The sequence below is a fragment of the Cibotium barometz genome, chromosome 63 (genome assembly GCF_041138505.1).
Source record: "Cibotium barometz isolate CiBa-2024 chromosome 63, ASM4113850v1, whole genome shotgun sequence".
Taxonomy (NCBI): domain Eukaryota; kingdom Viridiplantae; phylum Streptophyta; class Polypodiopsida; order Cyatheales; family Cibotiaceae; genus Cibotium; species Cibotium barometz.
The window spans coordinates 27,291,884-27,312,219 of record NC_141108.1 but is presented as its reverse complement, the minus strand read 5'-3'; the positions used below and the strand labels follow the sequence as shown (position 1 = coordinate 27,312,219).

General features: G+C 46.3%; 1 protein-coding gene across 1 annotated transcript in view; it reads left to right on the top strand.

Annotated features, from left to right (window-relative positions):
* Positions 1-20,336, top strand: part of LOC147603900 (uncharacterized) — a 267,683-nt gene that overhangs the window by 230,231 nt on the left and 17,116 nt on the right. The window contains exons 45-48 of the mRNA XM_086795826.1: positions 563-715; positions 891-1,241; positions 1,362-1,466; positions 1,606-2,106. Coding sequence (XP_086651952.1) covers positions 563-715; positions 891-1,241; positions 1,362-1,466; positions 1,606-2,106 — 1,110 coding nt within the window. The remainder of the gene's footprint in view (positions 1-562; positions 716-890; positions 1,242-1,361; positions 1,467-1,605; positions 2,107-20,336) is intronic.

The window sequence follows — 20,336 nt, the reverse complement described above, 5'->3', positions numbered from 1 at the left end:
GGAGGACTAGGTTGTGGAGACGGCATACGTGCTAGAAGTTGTGGGTGTACAGACACTGTATATTGAGGAGGGAACAGCTGAAAAGTGGATTGTTCCACACCCAAGACAGCAAACATGTTGGAAACTCCTCCTCTCACCTGAGCATTTGACGGCTGTCCAACATACCATGGCTGAGTTTAGGGCTGAATCTGTTACTCTGCCTGTTGCATTTCATAAGTCATCTGCTGCGGCTGCTGAATTTCTTCAGGAAAGTCGTGCACTAGGGTTGTGGCTGCTTGCCACCAATAGTCGCTTAGCTGACGGGAATCAAATCCATGGAAAGTCTTGTGGGGAACAGGCACAAAAGCAATTAGAAAGAGGCGGGCCAGAGCAAGACAGGCTAAGATGAAGGTGAAGGCTTTTCTAAAGCTCTTAACCATGGTTTTGATCTCACTACCCAAGCTCTGTGTTCTTTATCTAGTCTTTCAACACATAGCAAGCAATAGTAATTGAGTAAGATGAGCACAGAGCAGCCATTTGGTGTGGTGGTTTACCTTTTCTATTTTTTGTTTTGTACTTCTAGGTTTCCCTAGGACAAGGTCAGGGACCCAAAGCAGAGAGGCTTCTTGAACTAGGGATGGAGCGTGGGATGTGGGTTTGCCTTCAAAACTGTCACTTATCACAATCATGGATGCCGGCTCTTGAGCGCATTGTTGACAACATCGACCCAGAGAAGGTACGTGTAATATTCATTGACTCAGAATTGAAATCTTAAACTTTGGTTTTGTTTCCTACTAAAAATCAACAAGGATGGGTCATGTTTCCACTTACAAGAGTTTAATAGATTAATCTCCCTCTTAAGTTGAATGCACGTTATAAACCTATTATAATATGATTCTTTGTTCATTCAGGTGCACAAAGACTTCCGCCTTTGGCTGACTAGCATGCCCAGCCCAGATTTTCCTGTTTCAATACTCCAAAATGGTGTAAAAATGACTTTAGAACCCCCAAAAGGGTTAAAGTCAAACCTTCTAAGATCATACCTCCGATACACAGACAAGATTGTAAATGATTGTGCTAAGCCAGAAGAATGGAAAAAGTTCCTGTTTGCAACATGCTTATTCCATGCTGTAATTCAAGAGAGAAGAAAATTTGGGGCTTTAGGCTGGAATATAAGGTATGAGTTTACAGATGGGGATCTCTCCGTATGCCAAACTCAAATCCGGATGTTTCTCAATGAATATGATGCAATTCCTTACAAGGTAAAACAGATTTTCTATAAACTTTTACTATCCAGTTTTTAATTTTAATTTATTGTTTAAATAATAAAGATCAAGAAAATTGTTGATTTTGCTACTGATATGATACGATTGAGTATCCAGGTTATTCGGTTTCTGTGTGGAGAAATCAACTATGGTGGCCGTGTAACAGACGACAAGGATAGGAGATTGATTAATAATCTTCTACTCAAGTTTATAATTCCGGAGGTCATGTCATGCTTAACCGGTTTAACTGTAATAGAGAAACTGCAGATAAATATTGATATTGATTAATGCAATATAATTCATCAAAGAATTAAAATACGGGAAGCAACTAACATTCTTAAGTGGTGTCTTTTGTGGCCAGGTTATCACAGAAACAAAATACTGCTTCAGTGAGTCAGGGGTGTATTGTGTCCCCGAGGCAACAAATGTAAATGGCTTTGTTTCTTATGTCAAAGATCTTCCACTTGTGCCCAAGCCAGAGATATTTGGCCTTCATGAGAACGCTGATATCACATGTGATCAGAATGAGTCTTATGATGTTTTTAACACATTATTATCATTCCAACCAAGGGAAAGAGCTTCAGGAACTGGGGGAATGTCACGGGAGGAGACCATTGAGAAGTCTTGTCAAGACATTCTTGCAAAGCTACCTCCCACCTTTGATGTTGAAGCTGTTCTACAGAATTATCCAACTATGTACACAGAAAGTATGAACACAGTTCTAACACAAGAATGCATTCGATACAATGGTTTGCTTAACACCATGAAGGTAACATTGAAAGAAGCGTTAAAAGCACTCAAGGGGTTGGTAATGATGTCACCTGACTTGGAAATGCTTTGCAACAGCATCTTTAATAACCAGGTATTCCACATGAACCTCTCTCTCTCTCTCTCTCTCTCTCTCTCTCTCTCTCTCTCTCTCTAGTTTTACCCTTCATAGTAACAAAAGGAGACTTTTTTTTTTTTTGTCTTATACTAGTTTGTTGGTCCCATGGGTCATATTTGGCCCCCAGCGGACAATAATACAATCTTCTTCTTCTTCTTCCTCTCTCTCTCTCTCTCTCTCTCTCTCTCTCTCTCTCTCTCTCTCTCTCTCTCTCGATGGTCGGGTCATCATTGATGGCCGGCCCATGGATTAGCGGTTTGGGGGCTATGGGACACAGACCAGGCCACTGACAGAGATACACATGGCAGTATGGAACTGTAATGGTTCACTATGGGTGCAGCCTGGACGACTGGAGCATGTTATGGTGGGGAGAGACATCATACTTCTGACAGAGACACATCAGAGCCCAGAGAGAGGGCTACCTCGAGTAGAGGGATTCCAGTGGCAGTCAGCATACAGGAGGACCACACGCCAGGGTACCTCGAGAGGGTCAAGGGGAGTAGCAGTTCTATTCAGACGGGAGCTACAGGGGAGACTGAGAGTGATAGCACAGGATCCAAAGGCGAGATACATGTGGATCAGCTTACAGCTCTCATAGGACAGGGTTATATACATAGCTCTATGTTACTTTTCTCCATCAGGATCCTCCTATGTCATTACAGAGGACATGCCGCCACAAGAGGAGGAGACAGGAGCCTCGCCATACACTTGTCTGTCAGAGGAGATTATGCATTATTCTACACTAGGGGAAGTGTTTCTTACGGGCGACTTCAATGCCCACACACAGAGCAGATAGTGTGAGGTGTATGATTATGATGACATGGAGATCCTCCACCCTGTGGATCCAGAGGAGAGAGTGGCTAGTCGGGCATCAGAGGAGATAGGGGCTAGTTGGGCATCAGAGGACACCTGACCAGACGGAGGACATTATGGGGACCCTTACTAGAGTTGGGAGCCAGGCATCGTCTCGTTATTTATAACGGGATGCTATAGTGGCCAGGATCAGGAGGGCTGACATGCTTCCCACATGGGGGTCATACACGGACCAGAGGCACGGTGGTAGACTACATTATGGGGTCTTTGGACGCATCACAGCTTGTCACCTCATTCTCCATTCCACCTCGTTCTTTTGGGGCAGATCATACATACTTGGCATTTTCACTAGCCGGATCACCAGTATCACCAGCCCCCCACATACCGATGCCACACACTACCATCTACTTCACACATGACATGGCAGACATATACACTGGCAGAGTAGAGGATGGGCTCCTACTCATGGATCCCCTGGCACCTATGGATACCATTACAGCCGAGCTGGCATCACTCCTACACACGGCTGCATTACAGAGCTTCCCACATCGTGTCCACTCAGGAGAGCCTGCGAGATCTGGGACTATGTCCCAGAACAGATGGTATGATGACGAGTGCAGAGCCCTATACTCACGGCTCCGCATACAGAGAGCCTTGGGAGCCATCACAGAGCAAGAGTCGAGGAGAGAGATGAGGAGACTTACTCGCCGCAAAAGGCGGGCCTTTGCAAAGATACAGGAGCTAGAGATCTTTCATTTCTTCATGAGTAGAGATAGCCCTGTCTCATGGCGGCACTTCAGAGAGCCCCAGACACCGACACCTATTGCAGACCCACAGACGGGGCACACATATGCAGAGGGCCTATACCACGCCCCACAGCAGCCACCTATACCTCAGCCACAGGAGCCTCGACCTACCACATCTAGCTTTTTTACCCACTCGATGGTACAGGAAGCTATCCGCCGCCTACAGCATGGACGGGCCGCCGACCATATGGGCCTGCAGGGTGAGCATCTCATATATGCAATAGATTCTTTGGCTCCTTTCTTGCACACCTGTTTAAGAGGGCACTAGAAGAGGGTTTGCCTACGGAGTGGACGATGCACACCATTGTGCCGATTCACAAAACAGGGGATATGCTCGATCCGAGCAACTACAGGACGGTTATGGTTGGCCACGTGCTGGCCAAACTCTATGGTGCAGTGTTGGAGCAAGAGCTTAGCTTATATGCTGAGCGAGCAGGTTTACGCTCATCAGGGCAGGAAGGCTTTAGGAGAGCTTTCTCTACCACTGACCATGTATTCACTTTGAGATGTATGATTGATCAGGCCAGAGTGAGGAAGAGAAAGCTCTATTGCTGCTTTGTGGATTTCCGCAAGGCATTTGACACAGTACCACAAGAGAGGCTCTTTCAGCGCCTGCAGTCTCTTGGCATACTAGCAGATATGACATGGGACATCTATGCATTATATGAGCAGGTTTTTGGGCGAGTCAGATGTCCAGGAGGTATGTCCGAGACTATAGCTAGCACCATTGGTGTGAAGCAAGGATGCCCACTTTCCCCCACGCTATTTGGGTTATACATTGATGAGGTGGCTGACTTCATTACACGGGGAGGCGGTGATGGAGTTGATTTAGCAGGCACCTCAGTACATATTATGCTTTATGCTGATGATATTGTATTAGTGTCTGAGTCTCCAGGTGGTCTACAGCAACATCTACATGCAATCGATGATTTCTGCACACAGAGGGGTCTTACTGTGAACCTTGGGAAAACCAAGGTTATTGTCTTTCATACATCGAGACAGGGCAGGAGTCAGCTGACATTCATTCTCGCAAGATGCCAGGTGGAGGTGGTGACATCATACGTGTACCTAGGGGTTACCTTCTCTGCAGCAGCCACACGCTTCACCATGGGTTCAGCAGCCAGAGCTAGATTGACACGGGGATATGCAGCATTGGCTATGCTAGAGAGACAGTGCCACCAGGCGCATTTTCAGGAGCCCCGTACGAAGGGGTGGCTATTTGACACATTAGTCACACCGGCATTGATGTATGGAGCAACGGTATGGGCGCCAGGCCTTGCTACCCATTGGTGGACACACATAGAGAGACCACAGGCCCTCATGATGGCACGCATGATACGCAGCAAACCGTCAGTACTTCATGACATTATCCGAGCAGAGTTTGCTGCGCCTCCTATGATGGTAGAGGCCATATTTCAAACTATATGTCTGCTAGACAGATTCAGAGATATGCCACAGGACAGATTGTCATACAGAGCTTTTGAGGCATCTAGACAGCTGACTGAGGCAGGAGACAGAGGATCATGGTATGCACAAGTCACACATTGGTTCTCACAGCATGGCCTAGACATGGATCATCTACCACCATTCCAATATGACAGGGATGCACCACATATCCGCCTCTCTCATAGTGAGAGGAACAGAGTATTGAGACAGGACCTATGGCAGCTCTATACACGAGAGACATGGATATCGCCTACACAGCCTCTTCCACCGAAGATGCTATACTACAGAGATCACTTCATGAGTATCACTGATGATGGATTTATAGAGAGGCCTAGATACATGGAGGGCTTTTTACCACACGGCTCCCGAGTGGCTATTGGTCAGCTTAGAGTTTCATCACACCGATTGGAGATTGAGATTGGCAGAGCAGCACGGATCCCCCGAGAGGAGAGGGTATGCAGATTGTGCAGAGAGGAGGTGGAGAGTGAGGTTATGTATGGAGATGCAGAGCATATACAGCCATCAGAGAGAGATATCCCATTTTATTCAGAGAGCCACATTCCCTACGCCAGATCTTTGAGGCAGCAGACCAGCGCATACTGGGGAGATTCATTCTAGACATACAGCGCCACAGAGAGACATCATTACAGGCTCAGACAGCTCCAGAGGGGGGACGACAGACGCAGATTACTACATTTTTCCAGAGATCCATCCCACTCCCAGCCCCTACACGGCAGGGAATTACTCTCCAGAGAGCAGAGACACTCACACACATAGAAAAGTAACTGAACATGTCGAGTAAGATGGATCCCCCCCCCTCACTTAAAAGAGTGTCGATGACGCACGGCGGAATGATAACATTCGCAGCCGCCCAAGCAACAAAGTATCAGACATCCTCACAACACCCAGTCTTGCCATACGATTGAATTGCCGTCTGCAACTATTCTTCTCTGGCCAAGTAATCACACAAGAGGTGGCCAATACCTCTTCAAGGAGGGAGTTCTCATCTCGACGAGAAACTGGAGGTCTCCAAGAAGTGAACCATAACACCTCCTACCATGATTTAACCAAGTGATCCAGCAGAGGAGAAGCAGATACACACAGATTGTGAAGCATTTAGAACATCCCACCAAGATGCAACAATCCGGGTCTTCCCATGCACAATACCCACATCCTCCAAAAATGCAACAGTCATGTCTATCCATGGCTAGGAATCAACACACATAGGCTGAAGTAATGTCACCATTTGGCCACCCAATTGGTCCACACGTGCTTTCTCATCATGTATGTACATTGGATTGGTGTCCATGGCAGTTGTATATGCCGGGGATTGATGCCACTCATGTGATACTGTGGACTTGGCTTTCCGTTGGGACTTGTACCTCTGTGTACATGCTCGGAATTGCCTGGTGGATTGGTGCTCCATTGGGTCTGGTACCTCGTGTACTTGCCTGGAGCACATCTATTTTGGTATAATCTCATGAACGGGGATTGTCCATACCAATGCTGCATTGCATAGCATCTTTATGTGCTTGCTTGCAATTGAAATTGCATGTTGTTTTCATGCTTGTTTGACCAATGTGTAGTTCCGGGTAAGGGGACGCCCGCCCGCAAATTGTGCGTGTGAAAGTGTCTGCTGACATGGTTATGTGGCATGTGACAGGTGGTAAGTATTGGTCATAAACCTAGCCTTAGGAGTTAACACTAATTTATAAGTGAGTGTGTACACACTTCATTAAGTTTGGATGACCAAAACTCATTTATAAATTATGATCAGCCCGGTGTTCACACACATTGATGTCCCGAGGTGGACAAAACCCAATGTTCACTGCCCAAACCTTATCCCCTTTGTACAAAGGAAGTAACCAGCCATGTGTCCACTCTAGCTTGCTCCACAAAGCACCTGCCTGCCACCTACACTGGACAACTCACCACCTCACTCCTCCTCCTCTCTCTAGAGATTGGCGCCTCCTTCATGAGGGCATTTGGGCTGTATTTTCTGCACTTTCTCCTTCCCAGCTCCATATCCAAGCTTCCAAGAGTGTTTCCGGGTGCTAATCACTCTCCCACACACTCCCAATGACTGAAATTCAGCAAAACAGCTCTGTTTACTGTTGTAATTTTTGGTCTTTTTGCTAAAAACCCTAATTTCAGCCCTCCTTTCTCAAGTTGAACCATAGGGGAAGCTTTCCCAGGGTTCCCTTCATCCTCTTGAAGACTTTTGTCGCGAAGAAATGCGACAAATCGAAGATCTCATCACTCTAAGGACTTCCATCGCAAAGACTTCCGCTGTCATCGACTCTTCTTGCAATTGGTAATCTTTTATGCTTAAATATGGAAGCAAGTAGCAGGAGAGAGGAACCGGATTACAAGATCGCATACCTACGTACTCTCTTGTAGATTGTCCTACGTACTCTCTTGCAGATTGTTGCTACCATGTGTTGGTGGAACAATAGAGAGCAGATGGTAGGGAACATGGACACTTGAGAGGGTAATGTGAGTTGCAAGTCTACATCAACAACCACTTGTTTGCAATACTGTATTCATATGCATTTGTATGGAAATCTAGTCAGAAATGCCCATGACACTATATACTTGATTCTCCCAAGATCAATATACTTTATTTGAGGGAGGGGCCAGCTGTTCCGGCTCATTGTGTCTCTTGTTTGTCAATTCAGCAAATTACTTCTTGTATTGAGCATGTGTCCATCAAATCTTAGTGTATTTAAGTGTATTGATTCGCATTGTGTTCAACCAAGTTACAAGTAAAGTCCACCTACGGGCAAGAAGGTGTGCCCAAACATCCAACAAAGCTGCCCCTCCTAATCTCTTCAGGGTGGTAATATGCTTCCACGAAACCCAAGTCAACCTTAGATTATTGCCTTTCCTTTTCCACAACATGAATCGAAGTGGCTGGGTGAGAGCTGTCAAAGCCTTTCGAGACCAAGGAAGTAAGGGCAAGAAATAAGAAAGCATAGCTAGCATAATGACCTGTGCCACTTTCGGCCGGGTGTAAAACCGCCATGCCTGAGACTTCCAGCTCACAAACTTATCCCCAATACGGCCTGAGATCCATTGTAAAAGTTGTTTGTTGGTGACATCCACTCCGATAGGATAGCCCAAGTGACCTAAAATGGTCCCACTCAGCACAACATGACCTTGCCAACCAAGCTCTTGGAAATCTCTCTTTGTGCAACTAAGAAGGGCTAACTTCTGGGTATTTATATACAACTCAGAAGCTTTCACAAACAAAGACCAAGCTCCATTGCCCTCTCAATGTTGGCTTTGTTCGCTTTAAGAAACATAAATGAATCATCAGTCAGTGCTTGACCCATCAATTGCTGACCCGAAGGCAAAGTTAGCCCAACCACCTCCCCTCTTGAGCCAACTAAGTAAGCAAAGTAAGCATGGGATGGGTAACCAAAGCAAATAGTAAAGGGCTCAAACCAAATAGCAAAGGGCTCAACGGACATCCTTGCTGCAGAGAGCGAGTAAGGGACACTGGGGACATAACTCCACCATTCATCATAATCCAAGACTGAGATCCATGGCTGAGAGTGTAGATCAAATGAGACATACGTGGCCCAAAACCCATAGAATGCATCAATTCAGCAAGGAAAGACGAGCTGACATGATCAAAGGCTTTCTCCAAATCCAGCTAAACCATCACCACCTCTTGCTTTGTTTTCCTTGCATAATCAATGCCTATTTGAACATTAAGGGTATTATGCAAGATATTGCGCCCCTTTATAAACCCATACTGAGCAGGGTGTATCAAGTCCGGCAGAAACTCATGCAATCTGTTTGCGAAGACTTTAGAGAAAACCTTATACATACAACCCATCAAAGAGATAGGCCTCGAATGTTTTAAAGCAAAGGGAGAAGGCACCTTTGGCAACAACCGAATCACTCCCACTTTCCAAGAATGAGGCATAGCTCCAGATTGACAGATCTCCTGACAAATAGATGTCAATTGTTACAACCTGTGTTTTTCTCTTCACAGTATGCAAGTGTGCACGAGGACATGGTGGACTGTGTGAATGGCACCAGTTTTGGGCCAAGTGATTAAAGTCCTTTCTTGGGGACAAAGGGGTTTGGAGGGGACAAAGCTTTAAAAGCCTTTAAAAATAAAAGAACCCCTTCTAGGGGATAATCGGGGCCCTTATGCTATTATTGGTGCCTATGCTTCTTTTGGAGGGGGTTGAGCTGCAGCTTGAGGCGTGTGTGCTTTTTGGCGGCAGGGGGCTGCAAGTGCAAGGTGGGACTGCTCTCTCTCTCTCTCTCTGTCTCTCTCTCCCCCATGCAGGGAAGGCGGGCACGTGTGTTGGACTGCAGCAATCAGGCTGCAGCACGTGGTGAAGGGAGCTAAAGAAGCTCAGCTGAAACAGTTAGGGTTTCATGTGGGAGACACACACAGAGAAGAAGGGAGAGAGAGAGAGAGAGACATGTGGGGATAAGTCAACTCACAAAGTATGAGTGTGTGACTCCCCTATCACACGTATATATTTGCTCTAGTGCACATAGTGCACTTAGTACATTAAAAGTACTAAGTGTAATATGTACTATAAAACTTATGGGCTTGTACACACTATAAGGGTGGGCATAATGCCTATGCTATGCTGTGATGCGAGTTCTCTTTTGGGAAACAGTTTGGAGTCTTTATTGTGAAACAGGAGCACTGGATGTGTCAAGGTGTGATGTTGTTCATAGGGTGAGAGGCTATGGATGGTTGTGGCAGCCCTGACTTCTGTATGCAGGACTCAATGTGAGAGAGTCTTCCGATGTGAACAATAGTTGGACTTATTTGTGGATATGCCGAGTGGACAAGAAGCTATGATGCAGGGTCTTTGCAGGCTTCAGGAGTTCTACTATGACGGCTGAGTTTCTAGCCTTATTGTAATCAAAGCTCTTATAATCAATTAAAGAAATACCGGAAGGGGCGCCACTGCGTTTTGGGGCCAATCAGTGTTCGTGTACTGTTTGCAAGAGCACTCCAGCTCCCCTTGTTTGCTTTCCTTTTCTAGGTCCTCGATGGTGTTGAAGTGTTTTGTGTGCAAGTTTGTTTTCGCACCGCCCTTTGGTTTTGTCTGAAGACAGAGGCCGGTTTACATCAATGGACCCTTCAATTGATCCGCATACTTGGAAAACAATTCATTCGTAATGCCATCCCAACCTGGGCTCTTATCCTTGGGCAAATGAGTAAGCACAAAGCTAACCTCGTGCTTTGTAATATCAGCATCTAAAATATTGGCAGAGTCCAAAAATACTTGATGTTGCACCAATGCTAGAATACTAGCGCGTGCTTGATGAACATCATTAGATAGCAACCTCAGGAGTGTCCAAAAGCTCCTGGTAAAACTGAACACACAAATCAATGATGCTATGAGGCTTTGAAATTATCTCTCTCAATGAATTTTCAAGTCTCACAGTATTCTCTCTAGCATAAGAGGGATGCAACTGAGCATAAAATTTATGTGAGTGACAATTATTATCCTTAAGGGCCTCCAACCGGGCAGATAACTTAGCCCTCATATAACTTGCCTCCTAACATGCAGCAACTCTACGAGAGAGCCAAGTAACAAGAGTATCCACTCTATCATTCCCTGGTGATATAGCCGTCTGAGATTGCCCCGAGTAAAGATTGCAGCAGTGTCAACTCTTGCCTCCTTTTTGAGGCCCGATGAATACCATACTAACGAGCAAGGCGTTGAACATTAGACAAAAAGCAATCCTAGGCTGACATTCCCTGTTGTATAAAACATAGCTGAAAATTATCAATCAATTTTAGAATGTATCCATGAAAGAACTCATGATCAAGAAAGCTATGATTGAAGCACAAAGGCAGCCTCCAAAGCAAAGTTTTATAAACATCCACAGGCTGATGCATTATGTCCAAGGCCACTGGGAAATGATCCAAAAGAACATGCTGCCACTCCACAACCACTTTCAATATCTCAGGCAAAAATAAATCATCGTACATATAACATACATTCTATCTAGCTTGCTCCAAGTACCAAGATATTGGTGAGATTGAAAAGTAAAGCCAGAATCATAAGGATGCAGCCAGGACCAAATGTCTTGCTTAAGGACTAGAGACATAAAAGAGTCCCAAGTCCACCTTTCTGGATTATCCATTATAGAGTGAGGCAAATCAGCTTCTAGCAGCTCTCCCTTCGAAGTTGATCGTGCACTTCAAGGATACTTGTTTGCTTGGTCGAGGCTTCTTCCAGGTGGGCTTTCATTCCTCAGAAGCTACTTCTCAGGTTTTGGCTGGTAGCCCCTTCCCTCTTGGTCCTAGGAAGATTTACTTCTTTCAGTACCAGGTGGGCTTTCATCCAGTGGTGGCAGAGGATCGACGCCCCGGTCTCACTGCGGTTCCCTGCTCTTCTTCAGTAGCTTCCATAGGGGCATCCTTTGGCTAGGGTCTAGAGGTACCAGTCTTCAGCTCTCCTGCCTCAGCTTCTACGGCGGCTGTTTTACTGCCACTCTTGATGGTGTATCCCAGGTCCTTGTGCTTGTTCATGATCCATCGATCACTGACGATCATATTATGCTTCAGAGACCTGACGGATCTCATTTTTGCCAAAGGATGGAGATTGCAGGCAGACCTGACCAGTGTCAGATTTGTCGTCGCGACAGGGCCACATTACTAGAGATTGTCCCAGATCGAGGGGCCATGCTAGGAGGCGGTCCTACCCATCAGATGCCTTCTGCAGTTGCCGAGACTTTAGTTGCTCCTTTGCCACGGCAGACCACACAGTGTTGGGTTGTGGTTAGGGATGGCAGGCACCCTCGGACCCCCGTACCTGCCCCTTCACCCACACCCCTTGTGGAGCACCCTAACCCTTATGCAACTCTTGCCTCATAGGATGTTGATCCTTCTTTGGAGGATGAGGCTTTGCAGGCACATGATCTCGATCCTTCACAGGAGGATGTTGTATTACAGTTACAGGATGATTGTACCTTTGAGGATGATGTTGCGCATTCCCATTGTCATGGTACCTCGCCAGTTTTGAGAACTAGCCCTGGCTTTTCCCCGGAGTGGGAAAGAGAGGTAAGGTTTACATCGTCATATTTTCCCTCCCTTACCTATGCCGCATGCGAGACGTACTTCCGCCTCTAAAGGGGGTCCTTCGTCGACCACAAGATCTGGCCGTTCCTACTGTGAGTCCTTATGAGGATTGTCTCTTGGAACATTCAGGGTCTTGGGGGTTTTTTTCCGCGTCGGCAGAAACATTGTAAAAACCCAGTTTCATTGTGCAGTCACAGGCGGACCTATGGATGTATTGCTCTTGCAAGAGCATAAACTGGATGCTAGCTAGTGTGGGAGATCAAGCAAGCTTCTCTCGGGACACACCGTTTGGTCACCAGTTGTTGGTACCAAGGGTGGTGTATGTATCTCTGTTTCAGCTTTGATCTTGCCTTGCATCATTGGACATGATGTCATTTTGCTTGCGAGAGCGCAGTGGATCCTTCTTATGCAGGGTACTACACGCATTGGTATTCTCAACCTCTATGCTCCTAACCATAGAGGTGAGAGAATTGCCTTCTGGAAATCTCTCACTACACTAATGCCTCTTGTCGACCATTGGATTATTGGTGGGGATTTTAACATGGTTGAGATGCTAACGGATAAAAGAGGTGGACATGAGGGCTTGGTGCATCCTCTTAAAAGGACGCCTTGGGAGAGGTTTATACTCTCCATTCATGGCAGAGATTGTTGGCTTGAGGATGACATTTCAAGGAGACCATCCACTCTTCTTTATTCATGGTCTAACAGCAGAAGGGATGCAGGATGTATTTATGCACAGTCAGACAGATTTTATGTGGATGATTGCGTGCTTGACAGAGGGGGGCATACTTTTATTGCTACGGGCACCTCTAAATGAGATCATTGCCCAGTGGTTTTATGTATTAGAGATCCAAATTGTCATGGATCAGCACCCCATCTATGCATCCCTGATCATTTGTTTTCCGATGCAGAGCTATCACGTCTTATGCTTGATCTCATGATTTTTCACAGTCCTCTCAAAGCCTGGCCTCTACTCTCTGTGATATTAGTGACTTTTATATCACATGGGCCTTGTCTAAGAGACAAGAGGCCTTGGATTTAGAAAGGGCTATTAGACGTAGATTGGTTGCCTTACAATAAGAGCATGAGAAACATGCTCATGCTCAATGGGTTGCAGATTCTTTATGTATTGTTAGGGCAGAACTTCATCACTCTCTTGAGCAGCGCACGGAGTACCATTTCCATGCCCATGAATCCTTTTGGACACAGATGGGTGGCAGATGCAACAAACATTTCTTTGCTACTCATGGCCTATCTCGTGCCAGAGATAGTGTCAAGCAGTTGTAGGATTCACATGGCACTCTTCACTCAAATCCTCTTATGGTTAGACAGATTGCCACTGATTTCTATCGCCAACTTCTTAGTGCTAAGCCGCACTCTGATTTGAGACACGGCACAGAGGAAGGTTTCGAATGCATTGCCACATTTGATCACTGAGGAGATGTATGCCGCTCTGGATGCCCCTTTTTCTATGCAGGAGTTCAGTCATGCTCTTCATGCCTTACCTCAGGGTAAGTGTCCTGGGGAGGATGGCCTCTCCCCTATTTTTCATTACTTTTTGGAATGAGATTGGGGCTAAGATCACATCGGCTCTCCAGGAGATGTGGCACACAGGTTCTATGCCTTCTTCTCTCATTGAGGGGCTTATTTATCTTATTCCTAAGAATGGGGATAAGACATTGATTGGCCTATCACCTTACTTGGGACTGCATAAAGATTCTTGCTAAGGCAGTGAGCATCAGATTGCAGCCAATTTTGCAGGATGTCATTCATGATACTCAGAATGGATTCTTACACACGGCACGAGCATCTTTGATAACATTTTCTCGTTTTGGGAGGCTGTCAAATGAGCTAAAGCGAGCAATCAGCCCTTAGCCATTCTACTCTTGGATTTTGAGAAGGCCTATGATATAGTGGATTGGGACTTCCTTGAGGGTACTCTTAGCCATATGGGCTTCTCTCAAAGATGGATCAAGGGAGTTTCATGCATGTATTGTGATGCCCACGGTAGAGTGCTCACTTGTGGTGATAGACGAGCGTGGTTTCAAATTTCTCGCTCAGTACGGCAGGGTTGCCCTTTAGCCCCATTATTATATAGAGTTGCAGAGGCCATGAGCATCTTTCTTCTCTCCACTATTGGTATTTCTGGATTGAGGTTGCCTATTCGTAGTCGAGAGGAATTGGTTGACTCTGAGTTAGTTGATGACACAACCACGTTCTTGGAGGCTTCACATATATACTTATGTTCCTTCCGGGTAGCACTAGAGGAGTTTTGTTTGGCAGTAGGGGCACTCATTAATTGGCACAAATCTGTTGGGTTTTGGGTTAGTGATTCACCGAGAGTTGCTTGGGGTGCAAAGCTTGGTTTTACTTGGATTAGTAGAGGATGCACTGCTAAATATTTGGGATGCCAAGTTGGAATTGATATTTCTCCTGCACAGCAGTTTGCTCTGGTACTTATGAGTATCCAGAAGAAGCTCCTTCATTGGAGCTCCAGGAGATTAGATTTAGCTTCCAGAGCTTTGGTGGCTAATCAGGTATTGCTTGCCTCAGCTTGGTTTATTGCCTCTTGGTGGTTTATTGCCTCTTGGTGGTTTATTGCCTCTTGGTGGTGCTTCTCTCGTGCGTGCATTGGTCAATTGCAGAGATTGATCCACAATTTTCTCTAGTCGGGTTTGGATGGCACCTTAGACACTCGTGCACCAGGGTAGCTTGGCTCACAATTATTCAGCCCAAACAAGAGGGGGGCTTGAATATTATCGATCCGGATGTTCAGTGCAGGGCGTTGCTGTGCAAACTTGTGGTCAAAGGTTTCCTACCAGGCGCTTAGCCTTGGAAGGATTTTTTCTCGTCTCAGATTTCCGAATGTACACCCCGGGTCGGGAGAGACTGGATACCCAGCACTGATATCAAGGCACCATCTTCCCGTCTTATTGGAGCCATTGTCAGAGCATGGAGAAGCATGAGATCTTTTTTGCGACAAAGGCTTCCTAGGTCTTTGGATGAGGCTGACCGACAACCTATTATGTGGAACGAGCTCATCAAGGATGAGGCCGGTCGGCCACTTGGTGCATCTCGTTATATGCAGTGGTCAGGATGGGAGAGATGTGCATACACAGTTCTTGCTTGGAAGACCTTTAAGAGTCTTCCGGATATCCATAGGCACTCAAGAACTCAATGCAAATCTAGGCACTCTTGCATCAGTGCAATTAACTGCCTGGAGCATTGTTTAAGCTCACTCAAGTGTACATTTTGTTTCCGGTAATACCTTGGTGATCGCATCTTACATCTAGTCAAATCTCAGTGCCTTGTGTGCACAATCCAATTCTTTTCTTGTATTTTCTCACAAGCTTGTTAGTGCAAAAACAGTTTCCATTCATAGGGGGGACTCTCTTGTTTCTTGCACAAAGAGGATAAGATATCTTTGGGTACATGCCAACTGAGGATAGGCTAGATGGGTCTAATTACTCTTTGTGGAGCTTTATGTTGAAAAGTTTGTTGATAGCCAGAGGCCTATGGGTGATTATCACTAGGAAGGAACCTTGTCTTCCATCCTGTCCTCCTCTAACAACAACAATTGCACAAGCTCATACAGTTTCTTAGATGGTAGCTGGAGTCTCAGAGGTTACTACTCCTGCTGAAGAACAACATAGGTGGGACTCCAGGGATGCCCAAACCATGATGAGAGTTGGTCAAAGTTGTCTGATTGGACATAAAGTTATTAAACTTTGTCATAAAAAATGGCATTAAATGCTAATAAAATACTATAAAATATTGAAAAAATACCAAATAAATCCTAGTTAATTTCCTAAGGCTTCTGTGATGTTCCAAGTGATGCACAGGCATATGAATGCATGTTATGCAAAATGCAAAGTGCTTTCTGATGCAAACACTAAGGCTTCTACTGACTCTACATGCATGAATGATTCTCTCCAAGTGACTGAGGATATACAATGGGGTCACGGCGCACGACAAATATCATCCTACTGGGTTCTAATAATGTACAGATGCTGCATTGCTGATGATGAGCCAGTTTGTCACCATGCACTACAGTGCAGAGTGCATGTGACATTCCCTCCTGGTTAGCTTGGTGGCAAGTTCATGGCTTCCAAGTAGTCCGCCAACAACTGGGGGTACTCTTGAAAGAATTCCTCGTCTAGCCATATGGTTTCGTGGGTACCTCGATCTCAGAATTTCGTATAGAATTGATGTATCCGTCGACCAGAACCATACTTCCAACGATGAAGAAGGATCTGTTGAGGCTCAATGACTTCTGCTTCGTCTACCACGTCTAGCTGCTGTTCATCTGAAACATCAAACACTTCTGGACCAACATATGGTTTTAGCCAAGAAACATGGAAAACATCATGCATTGTCCAACTGGTAGGCAACTTTAACTTCATGGAGACATCACTAACTTCTTAACTATTGGAAAAGGGCCAAAACTAAGGAATGAAAGCTTGGGACAATGTTTGCCCACTTGTTTTCAATCTTTGTTTCATGATGCAGTGATAGACCCAATCCCCGTCCTGGAAGTGGATATCTCGTCTAAACTTACTTGCCTGTTTGTGAACTGAATAATGGCCAGGCTCAAAATTGAGGGCCAAACTGGGTTGAGTACCAAACTCTACGGAATCGACATATTGATCTTCTATGCTATTTAAGTCTTTTACAGAGATGTTGAGAATGGTGACAAGTGCCCCACTTTTGTGGTGGGAAGACCAATTTAGGCACCACTCCATTATTGGGATGATTGCCACAAGAAGTTGATCTTGAAGCATTCTGTTCCCGTGAACTGTCATCGAGAGTTCAGGTGGAAATGAGAGCGCTTTAACTAAATGCAAGAAGAGCAGGGAACCAACTACCCAGCATGCTTCTAGAAGCTTCTAAAGGATGGTAGTCGAAGTAGATTGAGCGTTTTGAGATGGGTTTGAAACCATCCTTGCACGCAAAATATTCGCACACATCAGTCCTATGATCTCTCGGACGTGGTTTGTCTTGCTATGACCCTCAAAACACGAGGTTTTCAAGTCTAGGACTGAGCAAAAGTCCAGCAGCAGAAGGGCAAGGAGAATCCTAAAGATGGAGCAGTTCAGGCCATGGAGGATAACATGGTTTATGCACCCTTGAATAATAAGATCACACATGATGTTACTCATGATTATGTTGAAATCTTCTCCAATGATTTTTAATCCTTGGTGGCTTTGTGAACTTTTCCAATAACTCTTATCCATACTTTATTTGGAGAAAAGCACTAAATAAAACACACAAATTGCAATTGACAATTTCAGGTTCCAGACTTGTGGGCAAGCAAGGCCTATCCTTCCTTGAAGCCTCTCTCTTCCTGGGTAGTGGATCTGCTCCAGAGGACAGAGTTCATACAAAAGTGGATTGATGAAGGAGCTCCTCCTGTGTACTGGATATCCGGATTCTTTTTCCCTCAGGTGGGTTCTCAGTCTGGAATCAGAAGTATTCTAGATCTTATTGAGTATTATTTTTATGGATAAAATAAATGTGAGTTGCAAGGTCTAATAAAGGTCTATGCTTTGCAGGCATTCCTGACAGGGACCCTTCAGAACTTTGCAAGAAAATACAAATACCCCATCGACACTGTTGGTTTCAATTTCATCATCAAAGATAGTCAAACAGTTAAGATGCTCACAAAGCCACCAGATGATGGATGTTACATTCGAGGTTTATATCTCGAAGGATCTCGCTGGGATTATCAGAAACATATCTTGACAGAGTCTAGGCCAAAGGAGTTATACAGTGAGCTCCCTATTGTTTGGCTGAAGCCTGTACAATTCAGGAAAGCTCCTGAAGGTGGTATCTATGAGTGTCCTGTGTACAAGACATTGCTGCGTGCAGGTCTCTCTCTCTCTCTCTCACATAGGAGCTGACCATACTCTCTCGCTTTCACCATCTCCTGTTCCCCTCTACCAGCCAATCCCCCCCCCCCCCCCCCCCCCCCCCCCGCACACCCCCCCAAAAAATAAAAAACCCACTAAACCCACATTCATTTCCATCATGATCTTGACTCCATCTATGAAGATCACCTATCCCACCGCACTTCAGCACTTGATCTTACATTGCCCATATCCACACTTACATCACAGCTCTCCTCCATAATCCACGACTCTCCTCATGCTACCTTCCCTTGTACCACCTGCTCCACCGTCGAATTCCCCACAAGATCGCATCCACAAAATGGGTGATATGACAACGAATACAGAAAAACACGAAAAACAAAATGATAGAAAAAGCAAAGTGAAGGTGAACCCGCGCTGCTGCCCCCGCCTGTCTCTCTTCTGCCCCCGCCTGCCCTCTGTTGCCTCCGCCTGCCCCTCTGCAGCCTTCGCTAGCCTTTCTTCAGCCCCCGCCTGCCCTTCAGCTGCCCCCGCCAGCCCCTCTGCTGCCCCCCGCCTGCCTCTCTTCAGCCCCCGCCAGCCCCTTTTGTTGCCCCCGCCTGCCCCTTTGCTGCCCGCCCCCTGCCTTCTTCAGTCCCCGCCTGCCCCTCTGCTGCCCCCGCCTGCCCCATTGCCCTTGCTTCCCCTGCTGCTCCCGCCCTTCAGCTCCCGCCTTTGCCCCCCTTCCTTTGCTCCTGCCTTTTTTCAGCAGCTATTTTATCTGGAATCAAGTCGGCCGTCCACTTTTCTTGATTGGTCTTATGGCTTTTTCTGCCATAGCCAATCTCTCATCACCCCCTCTGGCTGGGAGAATCATCAATTTTTCACAAGACGAACTCACCTCTCTTTAGCACGACATTGACCTTGAGGTCCAGACTACCCTTGTTGCGAGAGTTTATGGTTCCCACCCCTCGTTCGCAGGCCCATGAATGGCTTCTAACAGCTCTCCCTTCGGAGCTGCTTGTGCACTTTCAGGATACTCGTTTACTTGGGCGAGGCTTCTTCCAGGTGGACTTTCATTCTTCAGAAGCTACTTCTGAGGCCTTGGCTAGTAGCCCCTTTCCTCTTGGTCCTAGGAAGATTTTCTTCTTTCAGTACCAGGTGGACTTTGATCCAATGGTGGAGGATCAGCGCCTTACCCCGGTCTCACTACAGTTCCATGCTCTTCCTCGGTCCTATTGGAAGCTTTTAGCTTCCATAGGGGCATCCTTTGGCCAGGTTCTAGAGGTACCAATCCTCCCGAGCTCTCCCACCTTAGCTTCCGCGGCCGATACCACCACTCTTGATGGTGTACCCCAAGTCCTTGTGCTTGTTCCTGATCCATCGATTACTGATGATCATGTTATGCTTCAGAGACCTGACTGATCTCATTTCCGCCAAAGGATGGAGATTGCAGGCAGACCTGACCAGTGTCGGATTTGTCGTTGACAAGGTCACATTGCTAGAGATTGTCCCTGATCGAGGGGCCATGCTAGGAGGTGGCATGGTCCTGTCCATCAGAGACCTTCTACAAATGCGGAGACTCCAGCTGCTCCTTTGCCACAGCAAACCACACAGCGTTGGGTTGTGGTTAGGGATGGCAAGCACCCTCGGGCCCCCGTACTTACCCCTTTCTCCACACCCCCTGTTGTGGAGCACCCTAACCCCTATGCAACTCTTGCCTCACAGGATGTTGATCCTTCTTTGGAGGATGACGCCTTGCAGGCACATGATCCGGATCCCTCATAGGAGGATGCTGCATTACAGTTACAGGATGATTGTACCCTTGAGGATGATGTTGCGCATTCGCATTGTCATGGTACCTCTCCAGTTCTGAGGACTAGCCCTAGCTTTTCCCCGGAGTGGGAGAGAGAGGTAAGGTTTACATCATTAGATTTTCCCTCCCTTACCTATGCGAGATGTGCTTCCGCCTCTAAAGGGGTTCCTTCGTCGACCACGAGATCGGGTCGTTGCTACTCTGAGTCCTTATGAGGATTGTCTCTCGGAACATTCAGGGTCTTGGGGGTTTTTTTCCGCGTCAGCGGAAACAAATTGTAAAAACCCAATTCATTGTGTAGTCACAGGTGGACCTATGGATATATTGCTCTTGCAAGAGCATAAACTGGATGCTAGTCAGTGTGGGAGATCAGGCAAGCTTCTCTCAGGACACACCTTTTGGTCACC